Raw genomic sequence first — 23,366 nt, 5'->3', positions numbered from 1 at the left:
TTGCATTATGAACTGCTCTTTATCTTGTCTCGATTGTGGTGCACATTCCTCTATACTTCGTATATTTATATATGTTGTTTGTTTTTTTCTTTGTTCGTTTCAACAACTTCCACGATGAAATTATCAACAACTTAAACATTAAGTATTAGATAAAATACAAAGGTAACAAAGAAACAGGCCGGTAACAAGCGTTGCCGGATAGTTTGTCTGCACGAGTAGTCAGGTCAAGTGCAGAAAAACTATTCGGCTGGTTGTAACCGGCCTGTTTTTTTTTGTTACTTTTGTTTTTTTATCTGACTTGTACGACGTTTCAAGAAAGTAATAATACTTTTAGCAAGACTAAACATTTGAGACACTTAGATAGCCATAAAGCAGTAAATGTTAGTTATAGTATAAAAACATTTTTTTTTCATTTCCCTTCCACCGAGATTTTTTCAAGAAAAAAATTTCAAGAAAAAAAAATCAGGAATCTAATAATTTGATAAAAAAAGGAACCGTTTCAAGTAAAAGATAAATGTTGTACGCATTTAAGACTTTTTAAAATGCAACTTCGTAAAAAAGTAATACATTTGTATATTAAAGAAATATTTTAGTGGTAATTTAAGATAACGTTTGATTTTTTGATGAACGTAACGGAAAGCGGTGAGGGGGAAAAGGGGGGGGGGGTGGCTAATTCATTTTAAGATAAACAGGCTTTGATCTTTATTTTTGATGAAAAAATGCAGGATGTGCCATTCCATCCCCCCCCCCCCCCCCCCCCCCCCCCGCGCATTCCCCTTAAAAAAAATCGTAAAAATCGCGCGTTTGTTGCCAAATACATGAATTTAATATTCAGTGGTGGGGGTCGCGGGGGTTGGAACAACCCTTTTTTGGACGATCAATGCATTTAAATTGGGACATAAAGTTGGACACCCACCACCCCCCCCCCCCCCCCCCCCCGACCTGTTTTGTCCTGGATTTGGACCTGGATCCGCCACTGATATAAATTCGATATAAACAATAAAAATGTATCAAAAGAATGAATTTCCTACTTCATTAGTGAATGAAATGTTTATAAAAAAATGGATTTTGTCTTAATATTATATATATTCAGGCATATACTTTGATTTTTTTTTTTAATTCATGCTCGTCTCTAGATCTGCAACTTTTGATCGCAGCTTACCGCCCAAAATTGATGACATAAGTTGAATGCTTTTCTTCTAGATTTGCTGCTTATTTGGACGTGTATTACATGAACACTTTTTGTTTATAGGATAAATCATGCATTGGTGAGTTGATAGGGATTTTATCTTTTGATATTAGATTTGCTTTTTATTTACTTATGTCCTGTCTTATTTTTATTAAATTATACACGTCAGTATCATCATTTCTTGACTATCAGCATTGTCCAAAATACTATTCATGTCCATATATTGAAGAAAACATGTATTGACCGAATATTTTGCTTCATAAAGGGGGCGATATGTTCTTTTTTTTAGTATATTAACTATTTACTTTTCAACGCCATCACCTAAATGTTTTTGTTTAAATTACTGAGCACTATTAACGGTATTCGGAAAATCAGGAATCATGCAAAACATTAATTTGTCATTTGCTTGACCATAATAAATTTTTTCTCATAAAATTTGGGATCAAAATATCGATTTTTATTAGGAGAAAACCATACCCCTTTTGAAGTTAAATGTCTAATCCCTTAGTGTACTAATATGAATAGTATTAAACTGGAAATATTTGGAAAAAGATATTGATGCGAATGTAAATATTTTGTTCAATAAAAAGACAGGAAATAAGTCGGTGAACCAAAAAGTTCAAATCTAATTGAAAGTTAATGTGCCCATGAACTCACTGATCATGCACGAGTGATTCTATTCATAAAAAGTGTCCGTGTAACAACTAAAAAGAGTCCGTGTAACACCCGTTTATGTACTGTTTTTCTATAGCTCTGCGGGGGGCAAAGTCGTACAAACCAATATAAATTACTGTTCATGGAATATATAGTAAGGTGAGCATTATTCAACCAGGTACATTTTCGCTAAAATGGACTAACGAAAATTCAGGTGAGCAGATTAGTCCGGCGTTTAAATGGGATCTAATGTCGGCGCTCAAATGTCTCCTAGTACTTTTCTTTTTTCGCTCAAATGGTCTGCGCCCAAAATTTAATCGTATTACTGATTAAAAATTACTGTTAAAAAACATGAAACTAATTATGTTTCCTTAAGATCTTGCCGCGAGCTGAGAGACAAGTTCTAATTAATTTTATATTTTTTGATTAACAATATCAATCAATGTACTGGACAATTGATCTGTCAAATTAATTACCACGACGACAATTTACAAAGAAAACACAACAATTTAATGATTTCAATACAAGTTTATATCAAATCTATTAAGATTTAAAAAAAAGTCCGGTTAACCGGTTAGCGTTTTTGGTATTCGGTCGTTCGGACGATTAATCGTTGACAAAACTAGATATTAATGAATTTAGTAAATAAATGTAAATATCTTAGACAAATTGGGTATCCAAAGGAAACGACACAGTACTGATTTAAGTGTTAACGTTTCTCGTTTTTTTATATAGATTAGACCGTTGGTTTTCCCGTTTGAATGGTTTTACACTAGGAATTTATGGGGCCCTTTATAGCTTGTTGTTCGGTGTGAGCCAAGGCTCCGTGTTAAAGGCCGTACATTGACCTATAATGGTTTATTTTTTTTTAAATTGTTATTTGGATGGAGAGTTGTCTCATTGGCACACACACCACATCTTCCTATATCTATGGTGGAATTTTTATATAATTTTGTAAGAATAACAACATGTATATTAAGAATTGTCGGATGGAAAATGATGAAAAGATTAAACTACGAGCAAGAATACAAGTGTCGTTAATTATGCAATAAGTATTGCAGATGTATTGTATTTAGTAGAAACTATTGATGTGGTACCTTTTAGCAATTTATATTCTGATATTCATTGTCCACTTGAATAAGTACTCAATATTAGTAATTCTAATCAATCAAATAAAATTGAGAATGAAAATGGGGAATGTGTCAAATAAACTCATCATAGATACCAGGACTAAATTTAGTTTATACGCAAGACGCACATTTCGTCTTCAAAAGACTCATCAGTGACGCTCGAATCCAAAAAAGTTAAAAAGGCCAAATAAAGTACCTATTTGAAGAGCATTGAGGACCAACATTCCTAAAAGTTTTGCCAAATACAGCTAAGGTAAGAGACAACAACCCGACCATAGAAAAAACAACCAACAGGTCTTCAATGTAGCGAGAATTCCCGCACACGGAGGCGTCCTTCAGCTGGCCCCTAAATAAATATATACTAGTTCAGTGATAAAGAACGCCGTACTAATTTCCAAATTGTACACAAGAAACTAGAATTAAAATAAAACAAGACTAACAAAGGCCAAAGGCTCCTGACTTGGGACAGGCCACAAATGCGGCGGGGTTAAACATGTTTATGAGATCTCAACCCTCCCCTATCCCGCTAGCCAATGTAGAAAAGTAAACGCATAACAATACGCACAGTAAAATTCAGTTCAAGAGAAGTCCGAGTCTGATGTCAGAAGATGTAACCAAAAAATATAAACAAAATGACAATAATACATAAATATTAACAGACTACTAGCAGTTAACTGACATGCCAGATCCAGACTTCAATTAAACTGATTGAAAGATTATGATTTAATCATATGAATATCAGGCACAATCCTTCCCGTTTTGGGTTTAGTAGCAAACTATCATAACATATATGAGAAGAACACAACCCGTGTCAAATGTATATATAAATGTAGAATCTGGTGAAAATAGTACATATATTTGAAAATGGAATGAATATAAAGACATTATTGACAAAGAAAGTCTATCGAAATTGTTATCTTGTATTATGACAAAAACTAAAAATGTTTAAAATGTTGACAAAAATACTTTTAAAATGAAATCGTAAATGAAATGAGATATGTTTTACTCAATTTGATAAAAATAATTTGAGGAGCTTGTACAGAAAACTTATGGGTATTATTTAACGAATAACGGGAAATGTCATCATCGTGATTGGTTTAACACAGAATGTTGCCGGGTAAGGAGGGCGTTTAGAAACTCAAAAAGGTTATATAAACGACATGGTTCACGCATATTTAAGGAACTTATGAGACGTATTGAGAAAATCCATATGAAAAACCCATTGATAAAAGTATTAGATCTTTAATGTTGATTAAGTTATTAAGATTACAGCACAATGTTGACTGCTGTACCCCTTTTTTGACATTTTTACCTATTATGTGTGTATGTTTTTTTACGCATTTTTGTCATTCAAATGGGATCAGATGCGCCTGTCATACAAGTGAGAAGTTTAGTTAGCTATAAAACCAGGTTCAATCCACCATTTTCGACATAAGAAAATGCCTGTACCAAGTTAGGAATATGACAGTAGTGATCTATTCGTTTGATATGTTTGAGCTTTTGATTTTGGCGTTTCGAATTTTAGTCGGAGTTAAGTACTATTGTGATTTTACTTTTTACGTTCAAAAATGAAAAAGATGCGATAAAAAAACAAAAATATTTTGAAAAACTATCAATCGAGGTAGACGAAGAAAAATACAATTCATTTATACATTATGCAGACATAGATACGGTAGTCACCACTTGCCGATTGAGTCTGGACGGTGGCAAGGTTTACCGAAAGAAGAAAGAATCTGCCGTCTCCGTGACTCAAACGACATTGGTGACGAGTACTATTACATTATGCATTGTGGAACATTTAAGTCGGAAATAAAGAATGTTTTACCGATATACTGTTGGTCAAACCCTAATATCTTTAAATTTGATCAACTTTTTAACTCATCAAATATTGTTATATTAGAAAAACTATGTTAATTTATCAAAGTTAAACATGTGAAAGTCAGTCCTTCACGTTGATTTCATTGTATTAATTGTTCACACATGCATGCAATAATTGTACCTTATCGTTATATATATGTATGTTCGCTATAACTATGTTATTGTAGTTTTATGAGAGATAAAATATTCGTCTTCGTATTTGTATTAAAATCCTATGCTTAAGAATACGATATGTCAGTCAAAAGTTATGAAGGTCACTGCAATAAATAAATACAAGTGTTTTCAGATAACCCCTTTTTCTCGGGCTGTAGTAATACATATACATTTTTCTTGAAACAGTATTTTGACCACGGTTCAAGCAATACACTTTCTTTACAAATTTGGCTATACATTTGTCAGTACATGTCAAATTTTTAAGAATTTAAAAAGAGATTTCAGAAAATAGTCGAGGAACTTATGTTGTATTAATTGATATTTGTATTTGTCATTGTACTTTATTGTATTTAATTTAATTCATACTCTCACCTATGTCTTCATAAATAGGTTCTTCAGAAATATCTTTTGATACATTGGCATAGTCTGAAATAATAAAATACTTTAAACAAATGTGTAGAAATGAACTTAGTACACCAAGGGATGACGTTGATAATTTCATGCAAAATCAGATTAAAAGTCGCAATGGAAGGTTATGTTTTGTAAAAGATATTGTTTTGATTGTAGATATTAATATTTTTTTCTCTGTAAAAAATATAATATCATAAATATCGAACTCCAGTGAAAAATTAAGTCGGAAAGTTCCCTTTCAAGTTGCAAAATTAAAAACTCATTCACTTCAAACGAATGGAAAACAATTTTCATATTCCTAATTTGGTACATTTCCTCATTCCTTATGTAGGGAATGTTTCATTTAACATGGTTTTATAGCTAACTAAACATATCACTTGTAAACCAGGTTCAAACCACCATTTTTTCTTACAAATATCCTGTACCAAGTCGGAAATATGGCAGTTGTTATCTAATAGTTCGTTTCTATGTATGTTTCATTGTCGTTTGTTTTTGTTGAGCTTCAGTGTTCTGTTGTTTAGTTGTTTCCTTTAATAATTTATATCTTTACTACCATTGCCTTTATGTAGATACCCTTATGATGATTTTGGACAAGTTGGTTAAATTTGTCTCGGTACTTTCAGAAGAAAATATTTGTGTAAAAGATTACAAATATTTACAAAAATGTACTCCTTTCTGTGTACAGTTTATCTCTATCTATTAAAATAGATCATAACCAAAAACTGAAAAAAAACCTTTAAAATTACCAATACAGGGGCAGCAACTCAATAGTCAGCACTTCGGTGTTGGCATGAATATCAATCATATATAGTCATTTTATTTTCCTGTTACAAAACTTTGAATTTTTCGAAAAAAATAGGACTTTCTTATCACATGAACATGAAGAATAGATAACCTAAACCGTATTTGGCACAACTTTTTTAAATTTTGGTCCTTAATGCTCGTCAATTTTGTACTTGTTTGGCTTCATAATTATTTTGATGTGAGCGTCACTGATGAGTCTTATGTAGACGAAACGCGCGTCTGGTGTATTTAATTATAATGCTGGTACCTTTGATATCTATTGTCTGAAAATTTCAGTGCAGATAGATCTTAACCTGATGACCAGTTTTACTTGGTAAAGCTTTGCTCTAAATACTTTAGTTTTTAGAGATATAAGACAAAAAATATGTCATCGGACTCATGTTTTACTCTACATACCCTATGATGATTGTTTTTTACGTTTGGTTAAATTTGATACGACGGACGACGGCGCAAAGTGATGAGAATAGCTCAGTTGGGTTTAATTCATTTTTATGTTTTGAAGTTAAGTTTTCATTCAACTAAAGGGGCCAGTTGTAGCCCGCTTCCGGGTGCATTTTTCTCTCTCGCTGTGTTGAACATGTTGAAGACCCATTAGTGGCCTTGTGTTGTTTTTTGCACTTTGATTGGGTAGTTTTGACACATCCTCGATTTCCATTCTCAATTTTAAAACTTGTACCTTCATAAGTCTTGGTATTTAAATTCGTGTAAGCGTAATCGTAATCCGTTTGTTTACCAGACTGCTTATCATAAAATGCCGGTGCTGAAAAAAATATATAGAAAATAGGAGATTTGAAAGGTTTAAGGTTGATAGGACGCTAGGTAATAAAAGTATAACAACACAATTCGATACAAGAAGTGTAGAAACGTATATAGTTATGCAATGCTGCTACTTGATACAAACATGGTTGCTCGACAAGTTAAAGATGTTATTAAAACATGTAAAACGACATTACAAAGAGAGATATTTTCAAAAGAGAGTGTTAATTTGTCTAGCAACAGGCCACATTCAATCTGTTTAAAACGCATAGTGCAGAAGCTTGGCACAATCTCTCATCAGTGTTGACTGACTAATGACCTCTTTAGAAAATACGTAGACTACTCAGTCGCTAAGGCCTTTCGGCCATAAGTTGATGTATCATTAATGTAAAAACACATAATCAATTATATATCACTGGTCACCAGTGATTATGACACATGTACAATTTTAAGAGCCATCTTTTTAATTTTACTATTTTCAAACGCTGGTCCCTAGTCTATTTATAAACAGTACATACAAATGATTTGTAAAACAGTACACCTTTTCATGAGTGAGATGTTTAACTGAAGATTTGAGGAATCCTCTTCTAGCAATGAAATAACTTGAAAAATTGTTAGCAATTATAGGTGAATGCAACATTTAAAGAAACAAAAACTGTCTCTATACTAAGGATCACCCCAGTTTGAGTTTCTTTGTTGTGCATGCTTTCCTTTGTTCTGTAACATTTTGGCGGGAATGCCAAATCCACGATAAAACTTATAATTAATTATACGGAAAAGACTATCTATCAAAATTCACGTAGAAAAAATCCAGTGTATATGCTGGGATTCGAACTCAAGACCGTTAGCATATCAAGCCACGACACATTCCACTACACCAGGACGACTGGATACGAACTATCAGTAATTTAACATACTTAAAGGAAGCAAGATATTTTATAAGTGGGGCGAGTTGGCAGACCTGTATTCAGTGGGGTTTAAATCCTTTTCGTTAATAAGTCAGTTGTCAGACTGATTGTTTAATTTGATTTTACACTTTTTCAAATTGGGGCGAGTAGGTAAACAAGAGTGGGGCATTTTTTTTATAAAGTGGCGATATAGTGTGGGCCGGTTGGACAGTGGGGCGAGTTGACATTATTTGATATCTACTCATCGTATAAGGGGGTCATTAAGGGTATACATCATGTAGTAATATATAAAGTATATTATAATGCTTGTGTGGCATTCTAAACTAGATTTTATAAATCGTAAATGGTTTTTCGTCTAATCTAAAACAGCTGGGATGTAAAATAGTTATCCCATTCGGACTTGGTGTGTCAGTGTAAGATCACCCTCTGGCCTCCGGCCATCGGGGGGATCTTACACTGACACACCAAGTCCTCGTGGTATAACTATTAATTATTTGCTCGTCCCTGCACTGTTCAAGTTATACACATATCCTTAAACTGGCATAATGGTGTGATTAAACGAATTACTTTTTTTTTGCGTATTGTATAAAATAAAGTATAACTAATACCTAAGTAAGTGTCATCGTAATCGTAGTCCGATGATGTATCTAACTGTTTATCAGGTGAACCAGTTTTGTCTGAAAATAATTTAGAAAAGTAAGGTAGATAATAGACGATAAGTGGTTTAAAAGGTTGAAACATAAAAATTTATAAAACACAACGACTCGATGCAGTACCGTCTATAAAGCTGCAATATCTCGACATACCACACACACAATTATTGTCGGGATGACTGATGGAATGCTTAAATTGCCATTAAAAAAAGAGTTGTGTATGTAAAACGGACAGTAGTTTTGCCTTGCAACAGACAACCTTCAAAATCCATAACGATATGTGAAAAGGAAACTTTTGAGGAAGAAAAGGAAAAAAATAATAAATTATACGGAAAAGACTATCTATCAAAATTCACGTAGAAAAAATCCAGTGTATATGCTGGGATTCGAACTCAAGACCTTTAGCATATCAAGCCACGACACATTCCACTACAACAGGACGACTGGATACGAACTATCAGTAATTTAACATACTTAAAGGAAGCAAGATATTTTTATAAGTGGGGCGAGTTGGCAGACCTGTATTCAGTGTATTCGTATTGTATAAAATAAAGTATAACTAATACCTAAGTAAGTGTCATCGTAATCGTAGTCCGATGATGTATCTAACTGTTTATCATGTGAACCAGTTATGACTGAAAATAATTTAGAAAAGTAAGGTAGATAATAGACGATAAGTGGTTTAAAAGGTTGAAACATAAAAATTTATAAAACACAACGACTCGATGCAGTATCGTCTATAAAGCTGCAATATCTCGACATACCACACATACAATTATTGTCGGGATGACTGATGGAATGCTTAAATTGCCATTAAAAAAAGAGTTGTGTATGTAAAACGGACAGTAGTTTTGCCTTGCAACAGACAACCTTCAAAATCCATAACGATATGTTAAAAGGAAACTTGACCATACTCTTTCAAGTGGAACACCTCGGGTTTCACAAGTGGAAAAACTGAATGCATTGAGTTTGATAAATGCCGTCAAGATTTCGTTTCCCAACATGGAATATTTGTACCTGAAATGAATATGAACGTCTTGCACATTCTTTCGTATCTTAGATTTTGACATCACCGACTTTGACCCCTCTCAGAATAGTACGTGACATTACAATCAGGTTAGGTATTTATTATCGTCATTAGTAAACCAAATGTGAACAGAAATGTCGTTTTGATCCTCAAAATTTTCAAAAGATACAGATATGAATTACTAATTCGTGCTGCTCGAACACATTTAGTATGGTTTTAGTATTGTTCAGATACATCACTTGTAGTAAATTAAGAAATGATCAGTCTGTATTTGGACAATTGTCTGAAACCCCACTGAACAGTTTGATTGTAATACAATTTTCGGAACAACTTTAATTTGGTGGTTGTCGTTTGTTGATGTGATTCATATTTGTTTTCCGTTCACTTTTTGAATATAAATTCGGCCGTTAGTCTTCTCGTTTGAATGTTTTACAATTGTTATTTCGGGGCCTTTTATAGCCTTTTGTAGCTGACTATGATGTATGGGCTTTGCTCATTGTTGAAGGCCGTATAGTAACTTATAGTTGTTAATTTCTGTGTCATTTGGTATCTTGTGGAGAGTTGTCTCATTGGCAATAATACCACATCATCTTTTTAATATTGACGACAGGAAAACTTACAATCTACTAATAAGTCTATTAAGATTGGAGTCGAACGCACATTGCCAAAGCGTGAATAGCGTTAGTAATCACTGAAACTACAACTTTGACCATTCAACCACTGATGTCATTCGAGATGACTGCGATGCTGACAAATCGCATAGACGCACGTCTATCAAATTGAAAACACTGATAAATAAAGTTAAATTCGCATCAAGGAAAGATATATTAACGACGTGGGACATGCTTTTACATGGATAAGGTAGAAAATATTAGTAATAGAAAACGTAAAAATGAATTGTAAAACCCAGAACTTGATTTACTGGAGCTACTTTTGCAATCAATTATGACATGTACATTACAATCGAGTGCAAACACATCTAGGGAATTTCAAATGGTTAATATTAATATAAATTTCAATACTGAGATTCATTAGGTGTAAACAGACACAATTCATCACACACAACAGTGCAAATATGGGTTACCTAAAGGGGGACTAATTGAAATCAAAATCATCTGGACTTAAGTGCGTTAAATCCAAAACACTAACAATCATAGGGCCTAAATCCCTTATTACATAATTAAACTTAACGTACACGTGCTTAGATAACATACATGTTATTGTTCTTATTCAGTGGATTTTGGAGTATCAAAATAGCATCGTTTATAAAATTGCAGTTGGAATTGTTCTCTCACAAACTGATCAACTGGTATAATATTTAAACAAATTGTTTAAGTGAAAGATTATCGAATGAAGTGTGTGCTGTGAAATAAAAAGTACTAGTAGTACATACACCCAGCTTAAGTGAGTTGATGTCTTTTTCGTGAATTTAAAACAATATATTATGAGTATCTTAAATACAGGGTCTAACACAAGTTAGACCATCCTCATTTGTCATTTACCGACCACACATGGAGCCTCATGACCAATTTACTCAATATAAATCCACTGGACAAAAAAGCACAGACACAAATTCATTTAATATCTAAGATGTATACTGTATAATTTTTACATACTTTTAGAAGTACTATTATTTCGTTGGGGAAGTGGTGGCGGTGCATCACCTGAAACAACGTTGAATTTTAATTTGCCATGTGAGAAAAATATAAATATAAATTGATATACATAAATTAAATTTAATCTTGCATGGTTGGGTCTATTTTCGTAGACGCGCTTGGGAATTTCAGGAATAGAATGTTTGTTAAAGCGTATATTTAAAAAAACTTGTTTTAATTTTTACGAGGATTTTGAAAAGCCAAAGTAGCGTATTGAAAAGCCCAATATTTACATATACTATTATAATATTGGCTTTTGATTGATTTGTGTGAAATATAATAACCAAATTTCAATAACATATACTACACACTATCTATCTATTGCATTTCAGGAACTGTTTTTAGCAACCGCTATATCCCCTGGCTAGAAATTTATAAAACAATTTGAAATTAAAAATGTATTCAATATAGCATTGGAACCACAATTTCACAATAAACATAACACAAATTCAACACAATGTTCATCAACACTAATATATATATATATATCCCCTGAAAAATAAAAATAAAACAAGCTTGTCAAATAATCTCAAAACTAAATTGTGACTTATATTTCCAATGTTATTCACATTTTTTGGAACGGTTTTGATAAAATTTATGGTAACTGGACAATTTACAACATTAACATTCGTTTGATTTTGCCATTTGATAATGGACTCTCTGTTTTCAGTATTTTTGTGATATTTTTTAAGCCTAGTATATATTTATGGTGTCAGATGAGTTTAGTTGAGAATGCAGCTAATAGTACGGCGGCTTTGTGAAAAATTGTGCACATCTTGCTACAAGCATGAAATTTGGCATAGAACTTCCTCAACTATTTCACTTTTATTTCAGATAGGGAGGCATTTGAAAAAAATGTCGCACTTCCGGTAAAATCCAAAATGGCGGACTTCATACTTAAATCAGCCCAATATCGAAGGCTAGTATGTGAAAAGGTGTTATAATCATGCTACTATCATAATATTTGGTACACACCTTTGTTTTTTACTACTTTTGGATATATTATATAGATTAGATGTCTTGAAAAACCCTACTTCCGGTAAAATCTAATATGGTGGACATTGTACTAAAATAAGCTTATGTTTTAGGGAGGGTAATTGAAATATATCTAAACATATTGCTACTATCATTACATTGTGCAGGAACCATTTATTTGGTGCTTCTTATGGATACAATGTATAAGACATATTTCTTTAAAACCCTTACTTCCGGTAATATCCAAAATGACGGACATAGAAATATCAATTTCTTTTTTTATATATTCAACTTTTTTTCAAAATGTAAAGAAAATATTGTTTTTTGTGCTGGCTTTAAGTTATCCTCAAAACCACTTATTCTATTCTGCTGTAAATGTTTAAAAACAAAGTTATCACTTCCGGTAAAAAAAAATTAATCTGGCGTAAATTTCAAAGATGAGTCCTCAATCCATATCTTCGATGTAGAGTTTTGGATAGATTGATTAAAACAAAATAAAATTGCTTAAGTACTAAACATTTTTAAAACTGCTACTACAATTCGGCTAAAAAGACATGTTCATTCACGATCAACACCTCATGCACACAAGGCAGTCTACGGGAGACATGATTTTTCACATCATCCTTTCTTACATCCACATGTACAAGCTTCTGACAAAATAATGAGGCCTCGGAAAGAGTTTTTTAAAAGGGATACTCTTTGTCCCTTCGCCATCCATTATCACCTGGACTTGGTAGCATAAGAGCCAATTCCAAGCTCGTCCCCCTAAATACCTGCCTTAGTATATTGCACGTTTTACATGCTGGAAAAGACTAGATAGAGTTGAGGGAATAGCCTCAATTAGCCTTCGCTTTTGCGCAAATAGTTATTTTCTTGCTTCGTTAACCATGTTAACCCAATCTGTTAAATTTGTGGTGCGATCTTATAGTAAAACCCCGGTGATTTAGGTTGACCAGTCATCATTCTTTATGTTAAAGTCACATTTTCAAATGCCATCAATGTCTCACACGCAGTCTTTTTTCTTTTCAAGCAAAGATAGAACTGTATCACAACTGGTAAAGGCATGGATCACAATAAGTGTGTGTGATCACTCATTGCCTAGTGCACTTGGAAGGTCATTAATAGATATTAATTCAAAGTGTTTTACCCTCCCAAACACAATCCATAGTTCGTATACCCCTATGTTACGGAGAAGCGAAACAGTAATGACAGCATCATCAGTAACGACTGTTCGAATCATGACTCGTTTAAGTTCGTGTTTCACTGCATCAGATACATGCACCATGATTCTATTGTCTGCCTCTTAATGTGAACATTGTGCTAAACTTGAAATACATAACGTGGTGGATAAGATAGAATATCCTGAACATTTGTTGCTACAACTACCATACGCATCCGAGAATTCATCCACTCGTGTTACAGTTTCAAGGTACTTTATTGAGGTAAGGACATAACACCCAATCAGCATACTCGTTAGCCCGCAAATACATGTTTATTCACAATCGGAGAGTTGATTTTCCACATTTACAAAGACTGGTATTGTTTCTTACATCCATAATGTACAAGCTCCTGATAAGATGAAGAGGCCTCACTAAGAGTTCATAAGGGTTCCCATGGATCATATTTGTTCTTTCGCCATTCATAAGCGTATGGACTAGTTAGGATAGGAACCAATTCCACGCTTGTTACTCATTCATAGCCGCCATGGTATATTGCACGCTTTACATGCTGAAAAAGGCTAGACCGAGTCGTGGGAATAGCCTCAATAAGTCTTTCCTCTCCCAAAAACGCATGTTTTCTTGCTTTGAACTCATTCTAAATGCTTAAGTCACATTTTCAAACGCCATCCATGTCACCAACGCAGTTCCTTTTCTAGCAAACGTGTAATCTCTCAATGCCTAGTGCATTTGGAAGGTCATGTATAGCTATATATCTAAAGTTTTTCCCATTTCAAATGCAAACCAAAGTTCGTCTGCCCCTATGTCACGGAATAGCGAAACAGCTATGACATCAGTATCGACTGTTCGATGGTGCTAATAGTTATCAAAGGTAACAGGATTATAATAATACTAATGCTAAACTTGAAACATCATCAAGTGGTGGATAACACTGAACATCCTGAGCATTTGTTGCTACAACTATCTTTTCCTCAACATTTTATTGAGCAAGCTGCTGTGAATGAAAACTAAAAATGTCTTTCTTATTGTCGTCATCTCTCAGAACACTTTGCCAATTTTGAGGAATTTGTTTTGACCCTGGATTCGTCTGTGTATTCTCTTTCCCCAAAATGTAGCTCTTGCTTCTTGTAGCAGCCTTCAAACTACCAGTATTGTCTATGTACGCATCCGAGACTACATCCACTATTGTTTCAAGGTGTTTCCTAACATGCTAACGAGTATGCTGATTATTATGTCCTTACCTTAATAAAATACCTTGAAACTGTAACAAGAGTGGATAAAATTTTTGATGAGTATGGTAGTTGCAGCAACAAATGCTCAGGATTTTCAGTGTAACAGTTATCCACCATGTGATGTATTTCAAGTTTAGCACCATGTTCACATTAAGAGGCTGACACTAGAATCATGGTGCATGTGTCTGATGCAGTGAAACGCGAACTTAAACGAGTCATGATTCGAACAGGCTGCTAAAACAATGATTCGAACAGTCGTTACTGATGATGCTGTCATTACTGTTTTTATTCTAAAAACAGTTGTTGGCATGACACGGGTTATGTTCTTCTCATATATGTTATGATGGTATGATACTAAACCCCTAACGGGAAGGATTGTGCCTGATGTTCATATGATGAAATCATAATCTTTCAGTCAGTTTAATTGAAGTCTGGAGCTGGCATGTCAGTTAACTGCTAGTAGTCTGTTGTTATTTATGTATTATTATCATTTTGTTTATTTTCTTTGGTTACATCTTCTGACATCAGACTTGGATTTCTCTTGAACTGAATTTTAATGTGCGTATTGTTATGCGTTTACTTTACTACATTGGTTAGAGGTATAGGGGGAGGGTTGAGATCTCACAAACATGTTTAACCCCGCCGCATTTTTGCGCCTGTCCCAAGTCAGGAGCCTCTGGCCTTTGTTAGTCTTGTATTATTTTAATTTTAGTTTCTTGTGTACAATTTGGAAATTAGTATGGCGTTCATTATCACTGGACTAGTATATATTTGTTTAGGGGCCAGCTGAAGGACGCCTCCGGGTGCGGGAATTTCTCGCTACATTGAAGACCTGTTGGTGACCCTCTGCTGTTGTTTTTTATTTGGTCGGGTTGTTGTCTCTTTGACACATTCCCCATTTCCATTCTCAATTTTATTCGCTATTCCGTGACATAGGGGTAGACGAACTATGGATTGTGTTTGGGAAGGCAAAACACTTTGGATTACTATCTATCAATGGTCTTTCAAATGCACTAGGCAATAAGTTATCACACACACTTATTGTGATCAATGCCTTTACCGGTTGTGATACGGTTCTCTCTTTGCTTGGAAAGAAAAAAGACTGCGTGGGAGTCATTGATTGCATTTAAAGATGTGACTTTAACATAAAGAATGATGATTGATCAACGGAAATTCCCGGTTTTACTATAAGATCGCACAGACTTATCAGATGGGGCTAATATGGTTAACGAAGCAAGAAAATAACTATTTGCACAAAAGGGAAGGCTAATTGAGGCTATTTCCTCAACTTGGTCTACTCTTTTCCAGCATGTAAAACGTGCAATATACTAGGGAAGGTGTTTAGGGGACGAGCATTGGATTGGCTCTTATGCTACCCAGTCCAGGCGATAATGGATGGTGAAGGGACAAAGAGGATCCCTTTTAAAAAACTCTTTCTGAGGCCTCATCATTTTGTCAAAAGCTTGTACATTGTGAAGGTAAGAAAGGATGTCTCGGTCGTTGTTAATGTGGAAAATCGGGTCTCCAGTGCACTGCTTTGTGTGCATGTTGTAAGGACTGTGAATAAACATGTATTTTTGGCCAAATAGTTGTAATTTTAAAAATGTTTTAGTATTATACTGATTTTTTTTAATCAATCTATCCAAAACTCTTCATCAAAGAAATGTATTGAGTACTCATCTTTGAAATTAAGCCACATTTTTTACCAGAAGTGTCAACTTTGTATTTAAACATTTACAACAGAATAGAATTAGGGATTTTGAGGATAACTTAAAGCCAAAATATTAATGACCAGCACAAAAAACTACATTTTCTTTACATTTTGAAAAAAAGTTGAATATTTAAATAATGAATTGATATTTCTATGTCCGTCATTTGGAATATTACCGGAAGTAGGGGTTTTAAAGACAGATTTTTTATACATTGTATCCATTAGAATCACCAAAGAAAGGTTCCTGCACAATGTAATGATAGTAGCAATACGTTTAAACACATTTCAATTACCCTCCCTAAAAAATATGCATATTTTAGTACAATGTCCGCCATGTTGGAATTTACAGGAAGAAGGATATTTGCAGACATCTAAACAATATAATATTTAAAAGCAGAACAGAACAAATATTTGTACCAAATATTATGGTTGTAGCATGATAATAACACCTTATCAAATACTAGCCGTTGATATTGGGCTGATTTAAGTATGAAGTCCGCCATTTTGGAATTTACCGGAGGTGAGACATTTTTTTCAAATGCCTCCCTATCTGATATAAAAGAGTAATAGTTGAGGAAGGTCTATGCCAAATTTCATGCTTGTAGCAGGATGTGCACAATTCGTCTGAAATATGCTTGTAGCCGCCGGACTATAATATTTGTTTATATACAAATTGTATATAAATCAACTTTATAAATTTTGAAAATTACACTTTTGTTTTTTTAAACCAAGAATTTAATATAATGATGATAATGATGATAATAGAACTTCCATAGCAATCCTTGATAACCCTTTCAAAACGGAAATGAGTTCCAAAGTTACAATCAAGATTTACTCAATTTAATTTTAATAATGTTTGACAAAATTTAAGTCACGGCAAACAAGACGCACTTTAATAAGGTTTATTTTCCTCAGTACATGTGTGTTTTACAGGTAAATGGAACGCCCTATTTTTCTTAAACTCGTATATTACTTCAAAAGGCCTTGCGATTTCAGTTAAACAGGAAGTTGGAATTTGAATGAATGTTATTTTGAATTTAATACTCTCTGATCAGGTGTAATCTTTTTAATGAGTTTACCCAAAGCAAGAGGTACTTCTTTATACTTCACCCTCAGCAAAAGAACAATTTTATTGATTTCTTTGATTTTTATATATATTGAATGCCAAATTATCGAAATAGATACATTTCTAAATTAAGGTTGAATAATTTCAGTGATTTTGTTGGCTGTTGTTACCTCATTAACAAGATATTTATATAACTATTGTATGTTATCATGAAACCTACGTAATTTTATTTAATAGAATTAAGGGAAGGTAAGTTAAAAAAAAAAAAAAAAAAAAACCACACATGCCAAAGAAGAAGCATCTTAATAAGGTTTAATTACCCGCGGTATAGGTGTAATTTGTAGGTAAAAGAAAATATTTTTCTTCACAACACTCTAAAAAGTTATCAAAGGTACCAGGATTATAATTTAGTACGCCAGACACGCGTTTCGTCTTCATAAGACTCATCAGTGACGCTCATATCAAATTAGTTATAAAGCCAAACAAGTACAAAGTTGAAGAGCATTGAGGATCCAAAATTCCAAAAAGGTGTGTCAAATACTGCTAAGGTAATCTTTGCCTGGGATATGAAAATCCTTAGTTTTTCGAAAAAAATAAAGTTTTGTTAACAGGAAGTTTATAAAAATGACCACATAATTAATATTCCTGTCAACACCGAAGTGCTGACTACTGTGCTGATGATACCCTCTGGTAGGAAACGTCCACCAGCAATGGCATCTACCCAGTGGTGAAAAAAGTTATCAAAGGTACCAGGATTATGATTTAGTACGCCAGACGCGCGGTTCGTCTAGATGTAACTCATCAGTGACGCTCATATCAAACTAGTTATAAAGCCAAACAAGTACAAAGTTGAAGAGAATGGAGGATCCGAAATTCCAAAAAGATGTGCCAAATACGGCTAAGGTAATCTATGCCTGGGATAAAAAAAATCCTTAGTTTTTCGAGAAAAAAAAATGATTTGTTAACACATTTGTAACAGGAAATTTATAAAAATGACCACATAATTGATATTCATGTCAACACCGAAGTGCTGACAACTGTGCTGAAGATACTCTAGGACACGAAACGAAAACGAAAAAAAAAATAAATTAAGTTATTACATAAGATAGTTTGATTTAAGTATCTCTATTTGACGAATCTGAGAATCATGTAAAGATCTAAAAATCTGTTTCTATATATATCTTTATTTTGTTGTGGCTTTTGTCATGTCAGTTAAAAAGAAATCTAATTTAACAGTTAAATTTAAAAAAAAAGTAGAGGTTATTTGGTCAAGTATTGTTCAATCCTTTGGTCGAGTATTGTTTCGACTGAAAAAAATAGGTCATGTACAGGTCGGGAATGGGTTGACTGTTTCAACCTTGTGAAGGAATAGTTCAGACTATTTTCAATGGCAACGATAAGGGTCAAGTACACATCATCACAGTCGAGTATGGTTACGACTTGGGTCGATTAGAATTCAGACCAATTCAGACTGATCGAGTAAAAAGTTAGTAAAGCCAAATACATTTATAGGTTATTTAAGACTTTTACTGTTTTGTAGTGATATTCAATTGAATATGGTATGAAAGTTTCCACTTATTTCATTGTTATGTTTTTTATTTCAATAACTATTATGTAAGTTATAATACTTGTTGATCCTTTGCACCTGTGATTTTTCGATTTTACAAGAAATACTAAAGTTAAGCGGGTAACAATTTTATATTAGTGTTGACTTGTCGTTATAAACTACTTAGACCACTCGGCAACCCAGGCCCTTCGGAATTATTGAGATGTTGATGTCTTTCTGTTAGTCATAAGTTATTGTATCATTGATGTAAAACATTATCTTTTATACATATCACTTGAAACTAGTGATTATGACACTTTTACAATTTTAAGAGCAATCTCTTTAATTTTACTATTTTTAAACTCTGGTCCCCAATATATTTATAAACAAATAATTTATAAAAGGCAGTGTCTGCGCGTACCCGCATGTGGGCACGAATAGTCAAATTGCCGTTCTAGGCTGCACGTACCCACATCCGGTTTTCTATTAAAATGCCATCGGATCGGGAATGAAACGTGAAATATATACGGAAATTATCGATAATATGGGGATTTCGTGTAGAAAGAGTGAAGAGTATGAAAAATAATATTTTCAAATTGTATTTATTAAATAATGATACATAATTAACATTGCAAATTTAAATGCACAATGATGTAAAATGAAACTGTACAGTCCCTGTAAAAGAAAAACATGATAGAAATTAATACTATTATAAAATTTAAATGAAAATTTAAAGAATAACATTTTAATAATTTAAAAATATACCGATATGATATTTTAAAATAATCTTTTAGTAAAATGTAAAACAGAAACTGAAATTTTAAAATATATAAAACTACTAAAATCAAAGCTTGAGTTTATAAAAATTAAAGAAGCAAGTAATAAATCAATTTAAACCAATTATAACAGATTCATGTAACTGACTAGTTAAGATTTCGAACAAATTTTACATATCCAATATGATTGTTTTGGCACAGATTTCAACCCTGCACATTTCAAATGTTGCCAGTCTAGACAACAATCACATGCCAACGAGTCCTGATCGTGTAGGTTTTTTTTACAGTTTATACATATCCAGTCGCATGTTTCCCTTCTTTCCGTGATCTTAACTTTTAGTTGTTTCCAAGCTTCAGTGGTAAAATATTTTTTAATGTTGCTAATGTCCTACATTTGATTGATGCGTCTTAGGCTTGTGTATATTGTGCAGGTCTTTTAGAGTCACTACTTTCCCAGTTGACGATAGATCATATTGGAGGAGTTTTTTATTTGCCTTCATTTTAAGCATGTTTTTGACACCTTCTAGTGTATGGTCATCTAGTTTCCTTTGTCTAGGCAGATGCTCAAATAGACATTTATTGATCTCATGATTGTGAGAACAGTGTGATTCCCTCACAATCAGGTTTTGCCCATCTTTAGTTACACCAAGTTTAATGTGGAAAGGACATTCCATTTGGAAAGTACTGAAATTAGACATATCCTTAATATCAAGAACGATTTACAATACAAAAACTAGAAATAATCGACATAAAAAAAAACTGAAAAGAAACGCGGCAAATTCGATTAAAAACTACAATTTAAAACAAATACCTTGTATTCGGCCTTTTTCCTGTCGAATTTGTTTGGAATTTTTCCCACCATGAATGCAGGAAAAATTTATTCTGTTATACTTTAAATCTTCTTTAATTTTTGTGCTCCCGGTTCTTTTTGTATGAAATTTAACGCCTGATAGTTCTGTACAAATCTTTCTAATTCATTATAAGTCTGAAATGTCTTCCCCACAGTTATAATATCACTCTCTTCCATTTTAAGAATATTTACTAACTGAGAAAAAACTGTTCATTTGCCTATATATATATATGTATATTTATAAAAATTCTGAGTAGTTTTAACCAATTTATTCACTAATTGCAACAAATTCCGTATATATTTCACGTTTCATTCCCGATCCGACGGCATTTTATTATAAAACCGGATGTGGGTACGTGCAGCCTAGAAAGGCAATTTGACTATTCGTACCCACATGCGGGTATGCGCAGACACTGCCTTTATAAAACAATACACCTTTTTTCCTGAGTAAGACGTTTAACAGAAAATTTGAAGAATCCTCTTCTAACGATGAAATCATTTGAATAATTGATAGCAATTATAAGTTATAAATAAAATTGTATGATAAAGGAACAAATATCGTACTATACTTTTATTTGTTCGCTCTATGCTGTTAAAGCTATATAAATACTTAAAACAGGCATATTGGTGTTATTTACCGAGCGTGCAAGGGCTGTGTAGCCAGTCAATGTCGTTTACAACTCTATTTGTTTGTTGTTGGTGTGATTTCACTAATGCCTTATTTTTTGTTTTAAATAAACTACTTATATATATTTTATTTCGTTTGAAATTGGGGTTTCCCGTTTGCTATTTGTAGTAAATATTTATAGATGGGAACTAGTATAACTAGTTCTGCAACAGAATGTACTATTTTATAGAGTTTGATGTTAGGTGCATAACGCACGAGGAAAGTTTTTGCGGTTTCTATGGGTGAGGGTTAATGGTACTGTATAAAGTTTGAAATTTCAATGTGGTAGTATCGAAGGTTCTCGCAGTTGCGTCGACTTGAAGTTGGTCATATTGGTATAGTGACAGTTGCTGCTATGTTTATTGTACGTACAGGCGTTGGAGGTATTAACCGAGGAAAAAGAAAAGTTACGAAAGAGAAACAATCTTATATGTCATGTATTTATATGTGGTTTGAATCGAAAAAAATATGTACAATAAAGTTAAATAAAATCGCAAGAGAAAATAACATTTACTCTATTGCTCGTACTCTATTTAGCCTTTTAAACATTTTTTGATTGGAGCGTCACTGGTGAGTATTTTGTAGACGAAACGCGCATCTGGCGTAAATATAAATTTGTAATCCTGGTATCTTTGATGAGTTTATTTGCAACCACTGGGTCGATGCCACTGCTGTTGGAGATTTATTTCCCCGAGGGTATCACCAGCCCAGTAGTCAGCACTTCTGTGTTGACTGGAGTTATCATTGATATGTTCATAATTATAAATTAACTGTTAACAAAACTTTAAATGTTTGAAAAACTAAGGCTTTTCTACTTCAGGAATAGATTACCTTAGCTGTAGACGAAACGCGCGTCTGGCGTAAATATATTTTTTTTAATCCTGGTATTTATGATGAGTTCATATGTTACTGCGAGCAACTAATCCTATATCAGTGTTTGTTTTGTTTATAGCCTATTGAATTTAGAAATTAAATACTTAAATAGGACGAGCAGAGCGAGGGAGAATTTAAACCATGTTATACCTTTGTAAATCTCCTGGGTCTCGTAATCCGATGATTTATCTAACTGTTTAACATGTGCATCAATTGTGTCTGAAAAATAATTTTTAATAAGGAAAAGTACGGAAGATGATAAAATACAAGTCGTGCTAAAGGATATAAACATACAAATGAATAAAACACAACGACACAATACAAAACCGTCTACAGAGCAGCAACATCTCGACAAAACACACACACAATTCTTGAATGGATGACTGAAGGAATGCTTAGATTGCCATTAAACAAAGTTGTGTTCTTAAAACTAACAGCAGTTTTACCACGATTTGTTAAAAGGGAACTGAAGCTCCCTTTTTCAAATAAAATACATCCGAGTTTCACTTTGAAATTTACGCTTGTGATTAAGTTGAATGCATTGATTTTGATAAATTCCATCAATATTTGGTTGCTCAACATGGAATATGTGTATCTCAGATGAACGTCTTGCACATTCTTTCGTTTTTAAGATTTTGACATCACCAACTTTGACTTCTCTCAGAATTTTACGTGACATTACAATCAGAATAGGTATCTGTTATAGTCATTAGTGAACCTAATGTTAACTGAAATGTCGTTTTGATTGTCAAAGCTGACAAAAGACTAAAAAACTAATTACTAACAAGTGTTCTCGAACGTATTTAGTATGGTTCAACCAATTCACTTGTAGTTAATTAAGATATGATCAGCCTGTATTTGAACAATGTTCTGAAAACATACGTAGCTGTTGGAAAACAATACAAATGTCGGAACAACTCTGACTTTCAAGTGAGAAAATATGAAAACCAATCTAAAACTCATGCAAGAAAACTTACAATCTATTTTTGCAATCAATTATATGACAAGTACATGACATCTAGGAAGTTTATAATGGTTAATATTTAATTAAATGTCAATCCTGGAGAAAAAAAAACCTATTACTATGCTTATGTAGTGGGCTTTGGAGTTTCACAATAGCAATGGCTACAACAGTTTACAAAATTGCAGTTTGAATCTTCTCCTACAAACTGATCAACTGGTATTTTAACAAATTGTTTTAGTGAAAAGTTGTAAGTATGGAGTGAGTGTTGAGAATTAAAAAGTAATACTAACCATCCACCGCTAGCTAGTTC

General features: G+C 33.2%; 1 protein-coding gene across 3 annotated transcripts in view; it reads right to left on the bottom strand.

Moving 5' to 3' along the window:
- Nucleotides 1-23,366, bottom strand: part of LOC143076040 (uncharacterized) — a 52,290-nt gene that overhangs the window by 5,093 nt on the left and 23,831 nt on the right. For 2 of the 3 annotated variants that reach the window (XM_076251660.1, XM_076251661.1), the window contains 6 exons: nt 22,243-22,311; nt 11,180-11,227; nt 9,103-9,171; nt 8,492-8,560; nt 6,896-6,979; nt 5,377-5,430 (listed from right to left, as the gene is read on the bottom strand). In XM_076251660.1, coding sequence (XP_076107775.1) covers nt 5,377-5,430; nt 6,896-6,979; nt 8,492-8,560; nt 9,103-9,171; nt 11,180-11,227; nt 22,243-22,311 — 393 coding nt within the window. The remainder of the gene's footprint in view (nt 1-5,376; nt 5,431-6,895; nt 6,980-8,491; nt 8,561-9,102; nt 9,172-11,179; nt 11,228-22,242; nt 22,312-23,366) is intronic. The other variant, XM_076251662.1, reaches the window with a different exon arrangement.

Source organism: Mytilus galloprovincialis, chromosome 5 (assembly GCF_965363235.1).
Source record: "Mytilus galloprovincialis chromosome 5, xbMytGall1.hap1.1, whole genome shotgun sequence".
NCBI lineage: Eukaryota > Metazoa > Mollusca > Bivalvia > Mytilida > Mytilidae > Mytilus > Mytilus galloprovincialis.
Note: the sequence above shows the minus strand (reverse complement) of the source record. Positions and strands in the feature narration are given on the sequence as shown.